This window comes from Penicillium malachiteum (genome assembly GCF_028827825.1).
Source record: "Penicillium malachiteum strain IBT 17515 chromosome Unknown utg000002l:1.0-8849297.0:1.0-8852440.0, whole genome shotgun sequence".
Taxonomy (NCBI): Eukaryota; Fungi; Ascomycota; class Eurotiomycetes; order Eurotiales; family Aspergillaceae; genus Penicillium; species Penicillium malachiteum.
Window position 1 is genome coordinate 4,930,624 of NW_026643095.1, and position 6,942 is coordinate 4,937,565.

Consider the following 6,942-nt stretch of genomic DNA (forward strand, 5'->3'; position numbering starts at 1 on the left):
TGTCTCGATCTCTAGATCCTTCAAGTTGCTACAAGTCCTGATCTCAAATGGATGGACGCACAACAGGAGCATGACCATCGGAGCCGTAGGCCTCAATAGCGTTTGTCTCAACCTTGCCAAGGTACCCAACCTCGCCTTTAATATCATTCGCACAGCTCGGAGCATATTTATTGAGTCCGTTTAATAACATCTGTGTGTGCATAATCAGCTATCCCATTATAAGCCTAGACAGAGGAACTTGCTCGACCAAGTCAGCGTGCCGTGTGATACTTATATACCGCCTCGGGCGTGATTCCAAGGTTGAACTCGATGGTTTGTCTTTTGGCTATGTTGGATAGCGTACCCGAGAACGTCCACGGGTGATTACAAGTGATGGATAACATTAGTATCTATTTTAGGAGCAAAAGGGTGCATCGGCGATTGTAGATACAGTATTCAGTGACTTTCGTTGGGGGGTTTCGTCCTATTGGTCGAAACATTTCTCTGTCCTGTCACTCTTGACTCGGATTTTCAAGATAACTTCAATATTAAATATGGGTACGGAGTATGTAGGAATCTACGTATTGTACTCCGTAGGCTTTCTGATGATACTAGAATTGCTACTTAGAATCTGTTGGCAATTTGGGATGGTTCAGTCACCATGTAAAATTTGCTCGCTGGAATCTTCAAGTTGTTGACATTTGTAATTGCTGCATGATCAATCTGCTTGCTAATATACTCACTTCGCCCGCGTATGCCCCTTCTTATCTTTCCTCTTTCGCGGAGACTGATGACCCGATTCTGAAGAATCTGAAGATTGTGAAGACCCGTCATCAGAATCATACTTATCAGGCCGTTGGCGTTTATTAGGGCGACTTCGTTCCGGGGATAGTGATCGATATCGCGATGAACTTTCCTTGTCTCGATGGTGTTTTTTTGTAGCAGATTCATCGACATAATCATCAACTCGAATCTGCCCACTCTTAGCCAGATCGGCTTCACTTTTGCCATTGTGTAGACGACTCAAGTAGTTGTCGAAGTTCTTCGCAATTTTAGCGACTGTCTCAAATTGCTTACTCGATAGTATGATGATACCACTTTGAAAGTTTGGGTTTTCCTTTTCGCTTTTCTTTGTTTCATATTTGGCAATAGCAACTGCCGTCTGGAATGCGTTTCGAATTTGGCTATTTGATATGTTAGTCTTGATATGTTGTTAGAGCTTTTGTCCTCGGGGAGAGTGTCCTACCGGCCATTCCAAGTCTGCAGTTTCTTCGACCTATCCAAGACCAGAAAGTGTTCCTTGGCAAATGACATGATCTCGTCCCTGTCGTATCGTAGCTTTAGCTTTTGTCTGCCCAGGTAGGTCTTTGAAGCTTCCAAATTATTTTCCCAGATCCGAAGAGAGCTTCCCAAGTCCAACTTTGGATAGAAGAGGCTCAGATGAATGCGTGATTTGAATGCCCTGTCAATTTTCCCGACACGATTTGTTGTGAGGAAGAGAATTCCCTGAAGAAAAAGTAAATATAAATGCGCTTGATATGCTGGAAAATATTCTTACACTGTAATACTCTAGTGTTCGTAAAAAGACTGCATAGTCACGTTTAAGTTAAAACGACCCCAATGCTTGGACAAAAATGGTTGAAAGACAAAACTTACCTGAAAGAATTGCATTGCGCTGAATATCATCACTTGTTCGCTTGCTCAGAAATACACTGAATTTTTAAAAAGGTCGAATGTTAGCGTTTCTTGCCAGTGGAAGGGTTAGCTTGGTCTCTTACTCCGCCTCATCCAAAAGAAGAACGCAACCCCATTTATGAGCCAGTTGGAAGTTCGTCTCCAAATTATACTCAACGGCATCCGCCTTTTCTCCAATATCTCCGCAGGTGATGGGGAAAAGAGGTCATTGTGTATGTGCTGCAACACACTCTGCCGTGCTGGTTTTGCCCACGCCAGGCTCACCGTGGAGGAGAATGATAAGCCCCTTTCCTTTCCCTTCAACGGGATCAACGGTTGGCATTGCGCTATCAATACCAGTAGAAGAGCCATGGGGTCTTTCGTGATTCTCTACTAATGCGAGAACCATTTCTTTTGTACTCTTGTGTATCACCAAATTGTTCCATCCATTGCTGTAGTCGGGTTTTTCGAGGAGGTCAATGTCGAAGGTTGCCCATCTTCTCGTTCTCAAGACAAATCCATACACTTCCGGGGGAATTAATATCATATGATTGTCTGTCAGAGATTCAGGGTCTTCGATAGAGCCAAATAACTACTTGTGGTCTTGCTTGAAAGCTTTTCTCTCTCTTTCATCAACTTCATAGTCGTTGAAGACAGCCTCATTCCCGCAGCATCCTTCTCTTTCGCAAACCAGAGTTAAGGGTGGGGGCCTCAGCTCACGCATGTCATCATCCAGAAGATTCTCGATAGATATTTCAGGCCTATGAATACCCTCCTGCATGAAGGCAAGCCCGAAGTCAATGACCACTTCTGAATCGACCTAGTACAAAAATCAGATCTTGTTTCTAGCATGCAAAAACGAGCTTTACTTACATATTCCTGCCGTTTTTTATCCAAAGTGGGACCCTTGTACTTCATGTGAGCCGTTGACTTGGTGTTGGATAGATTTGCGAAAGTCCCGCCTCGCCTCAATAATTTCTCCCTAACTTCGAATTCCTTGGGATGGCAGGTCAAAGGGAAAACCGGAAAGGAGGTGATATCTTTTTCTCCCTCGAATTTTCGAATCTGGAACGTGACATTCACCGGACCAAATCTAGTGCCATCGAAACTGATGTAGAAACATTCAAGGATAAATGAGCCCATGGAGTACCCATCATCTTTAAGCTTCACTGAGGCTTGGTTCTCTGGAGGCTTATCAAAGGATAATATATCCCGACCACCTGTGACCTTAATGATACGATACCTGTAAAAGCCAATCAGTAAAAATAAACCATCCAAAACGGAGGATAACATACAATTGAATGCGAGAGCCCCCTGTACAGACCTCAGAGCCTGGCTTAAAAATATGCCAGAGATCTCTAAAAGTAACTTTTCCCATCTCGGGGTTCAGACTTTGAGCCAGTCCAACCTGCGATTTAAAGTGATGGTCGATCAGGTCGCACAGCAATCTCAGATTATCTCGAGCTTCACTAGTTTGTGTCAATTTCTCTGGGCCGATCTCTCGCTTCGGTGGAGGCTCTTTGTAGGTCTGTGAGATGTTACGAGAACCTCTTGAGTCTGATCCGAGAGATTTGTCAGAGGTTTGAACAATGTCAAAGGTCCACGGTGGAGAGGTTACCTGGATTCACATCTTTCTTGTGCACCTTATCAAGCTTCCGAAGCTCCTCTCGCAATTGGGGTGCATAAGTAACCAGCAGTTTGAACGGTTGAAGAAGCAGGAGACGATGCTCGTGAGGCCCTCTCTTTGTCTTACATCCAGTAATATCCTGGAGAATCTGAATGAGAGTCTTAGATCTGATCCGGATGAGGCTAGGATAAATGACTGAAAACGTGTTGAGAGTCTCGCTTGTGTTGCTTTTTGAAAGGGGTTCTACCGAGGGTTCGACTGTGGGAGCAGGAATGAATTTACTTCTAAACCTGAGATCATAACGAGGTTCTTCTTGCAGAACTTCTATTATGTTTCTAGGGTCGAGATTGAGCTCCGCGCGATGCTTCCATCGATCCGACTCTTTGTTGCTGATTTCCACCTGCGGGGCAAACTCCGCCCATGCAAGCAGACGAATGTCGGAAATTGTTTCTGGAAGAGCGGATTCATTATCAGTCAATGTAGGAGGGGGCTCCTTGCAAATCTTTCGAACTTTCGACTCCAGATCTGAGATCCGGTCTTCGACGAGCTGAATATAGGCTATGTGTTGCAAGACCCGAACATCTGCTTTTTGGCGACGAGCATCAAGATTTCCACCAAAGATGTGGTGGGAAGTACTATAACTAGATTCGAGAAACAGGCCAAAACGATCCTCGTCTTGATCCTGTTCGGCGTGGTTGCTCTGTGACGGATTTTTCTTATCGACATGCTCTTCGAGCGGACCATTTTCTGTGTCATGTTTGTGTTGTGTTTCTGGGGTTCTTTTCTCGGCAACTGCGGACCGTGAATCTTGCTCGTCAACTAAAAGCCCATCAGAGGCAACGACAGAGATTGGCTAATCAGTCAGAGCCCCTTTCAACTCTGATGTATCTTCGGCCATTGCTGATGAGATCTTGTTGGCATGAAGACTTGGGGTGTCTGGCTCAGCGGGCATTCTCTCGTGTTCTTTGATGAGAACGATCTTTTATGAAACGAAGAATGAGATAGATAAAATGGACCAGCACCGGGGATCTTGCAAGATAGGAGATGAACTATTCGATTCTGAGAATTGAAGTTCTGGAAGTCTCCAAACTTGATAGACGACGTTAATGTATTGGAATAGGAATCAATGGAAAGGTATGAAAAGTGCCTTTGCCCATCATGCTACGGCCCATCATGCTACCGTGACGGACATGATTCAGTAGTGGGGCTGAGTGACAAGGCGCATGTATTTGAGGCCAAGAAAATCAAACTTCCACAGGACTACGCACGGGAAGAATCCACGGTGGGGTGATGAGAAGAGGAGGTCTTGCATTTTGCATGCATTATGCAGTGAGGAAAGATGGTGGCTTGCAAAAAAAGGAATGACCCAATTAGATTTACCATAGATGAGCTGAACATGCAAGAAGGCACATTGGTCAAAACAAACAACCCGGGCAAATGCACATCTGACCCCAAATGCGGACACATTCGTCCTCAAGAGGCAGGAGCTGAGGGGAACGGGCGCATAGGCACACCCAACTGATGGCCAATGCGGCGTGAGGCTGAGATTAATGGTTCGTCGAAATAATTCGTCCCTGGTAATTTCCCAATGTCTTCCTTATCTAGGCCCAAATTGAAAGGTCTGGCTATGGATGTTAATGTTCTCCATGGCACTGTTGATAATCTGAGCATTATCAGCCAGACTGATGGTTTTATTTATCTGCGTAGTCGGTTATTAGACAATCATGTTATTTGTACGCGAGTGCAAGGACAACTTACCGGGCCAGCGGCCGATGCTCGCTTTAGGGGCTGTAAGGATTTGGCAATAGCGCTGACCACCAATTTTTATCCATGATCCTTGTCGCTCGTATACTTGCAGATCTGCAAGTGATCGGTATCAACAGGTGACGCATCTCCACAGCCTGGAATCTGTGCTGATTCCGGTTCTACAACCTAGGTTTCCGACAAGTAAGCCGGTGGTCAAGGTCAATACAATGACAATTAGAGGTCAAACCTGTAAATTGACTATTCCAGCGGCGGTCTTCTTTGTTTCATAAAAGAAGAAAGCTTGTATCTGATCATCGAGATTTTGAGATGTCCTCCGCTTATTTAAGACATCTGGAAATGCTCTGGTCAGCTCGTCGAGGCGCTCGGAATCCCGGCCTAGTAGCTTGAGGGTCTCCTGCTGGGTATGAATGCCCATGAAGCTCATCACTTGACGAATTGTTTCAGCTGGCTTGGCAGAACCAGAGCCCCTGAAAGGCGTACCCAAAAATATCATCCCACGGAGATATCTTGTGATTGCTCGTGCATTAGACGACTCCTCCCTCCTCTCGCCGTGAATCAGGATTTGGGCGGCAACAAGCCCACCTAGGCTATGTGCAACAAATATGATTGGCATTTCTTCCTATTTGTGCAGCTGATTTAATATCTAGCGTATTGAAAGGGGTTGGGAGTTGGGAGAGGCTGCAGTTACCGTTTTAGTGCTCGAGCGTTCCGCCACCAACCTCGCGCAGAGGTCGTCCGCATCGCTGTGAATTTCCGTTTTCTGAACAAGAGATTGATCTCGATGCGTTATTCCGCTATCATAACCGAAGAGGAAGATTCGGCTTCTTTCCACATCTCGTGGAAGTAGGTCTTTCGGCCAGAGAACCCCGTCTTTGGTCCATGTTTTTGTAATGTTTCCTCGAAGCCCATGAAGGAACATGATACTTCAAGTTGGAGATCACCAGTACTAAATTCTTTCTGTCTAATCTTGATTAAGTATGAAGAAACTTACTCCACCCCGGCTTCAGGACCTTCACGCACCTTTTCGAGGCCGGAAGTCATGATCGGCGAAATATTGTCACTGCAAGATGGTAATATAAATGTGGAAGGTCGAAATGGCAGGTTGAATGCTGCCATATGAGACGAGGGCTTACTTAAATGCCGTAATATGTATGAGATGGGAGGGGAAAGTCAAAGGATTCCAATTGCATCAATGCTGCATGTAGAATATCATTCTCCGGGCTGATGACCTCAGGCTGCTATCAATACTTCCGCGGTCTATTAATATATTGGGTAAAGGGATTACAAACGTGCACTGCCATCAATACAGAAACTTGAACCTTGGAGCCCCTGATCGTTCTCCAGTAAATAGAACAATAGAACACGCATGGTTGCCTGGGTGCCCAGGTGGCTTGGTGGGGTTTCCACCCTAATCTGTTGCCACGCACGTTCCATATCACCGTGCAAGCACATCTCCATGTGCTCGTGACAATTCTCTGGTCAAATTCAGCCCGCGACTACTAAGTTGCCTTGTCAATTTTTCTCTACTCTTTGCTCGCTGATTCACTGAATGGTTCAAGCACCGATACAACTCCTTCTTTCAATATGGAAAGAACCAGGCGACATGCGAGAAGACAGTATGAGCCACGATACAGCCCAGATGCTCCTCTTACTGCAAGTCCTCATGAGGCTGAATTTCCAACAACAAGCAACATCTCTGCCTCAGGAAATGCTACAATAGCAAATGCTGCAGGAAAAATACATGTTGACAGGCAGACTTTCGAATTTGCTCGAGCGGCCAATGAAGTCCAAGTTGCAGCTAGGGATGATCATTCTAATCAAGTGACAACGACAAACAACTACTTCAATCACATTTATGGTTATAATCAAAGAAAACGGACTTGGTCGGACAATGA

At 45.3% G+C, this 6,942-nt stretch overlaps 1 protein-coding gene across 1 annotated transcript; it reads right to left on the reverse strand.

Annotated features, from left to right (window-relative positions):
* Positions 1 to 718: 718 nt before the first annotated feature.
* On the reverse strand, positions 719 to 6,088 carry N7483_004826 (uncharacterized protein; the record flags this gene model as incomplete). The annotated part of the gene is made up of 13 exons (XM_057088263.1): positions 719 to 1,163; positions 1,226 to 1,485; positions 1,538 to 1,566; positions 1,636 to 1,691; positions 1,905 to 2,208; positions 2,374 to 2,473; positions 2,527 to 2,896; positions 2,949 to 3,210; positions 3,272 to 4,133; positions 5,039 to 5,068; positions 5,274 to 5,666; positions 5,736 to 5,970; positions 6,039 to 6,088. The coding sequence occupies 13 exons, from the start codon at positions 6,086 to 6,088 to the stop codon at positions 719 to 721; spliced, it is 3,396 nt and encodes a 1,131-aa protein (XP_056948092.1).
* Positions 6,089 to 6,942: the final 854 nt, after the last annotated feature.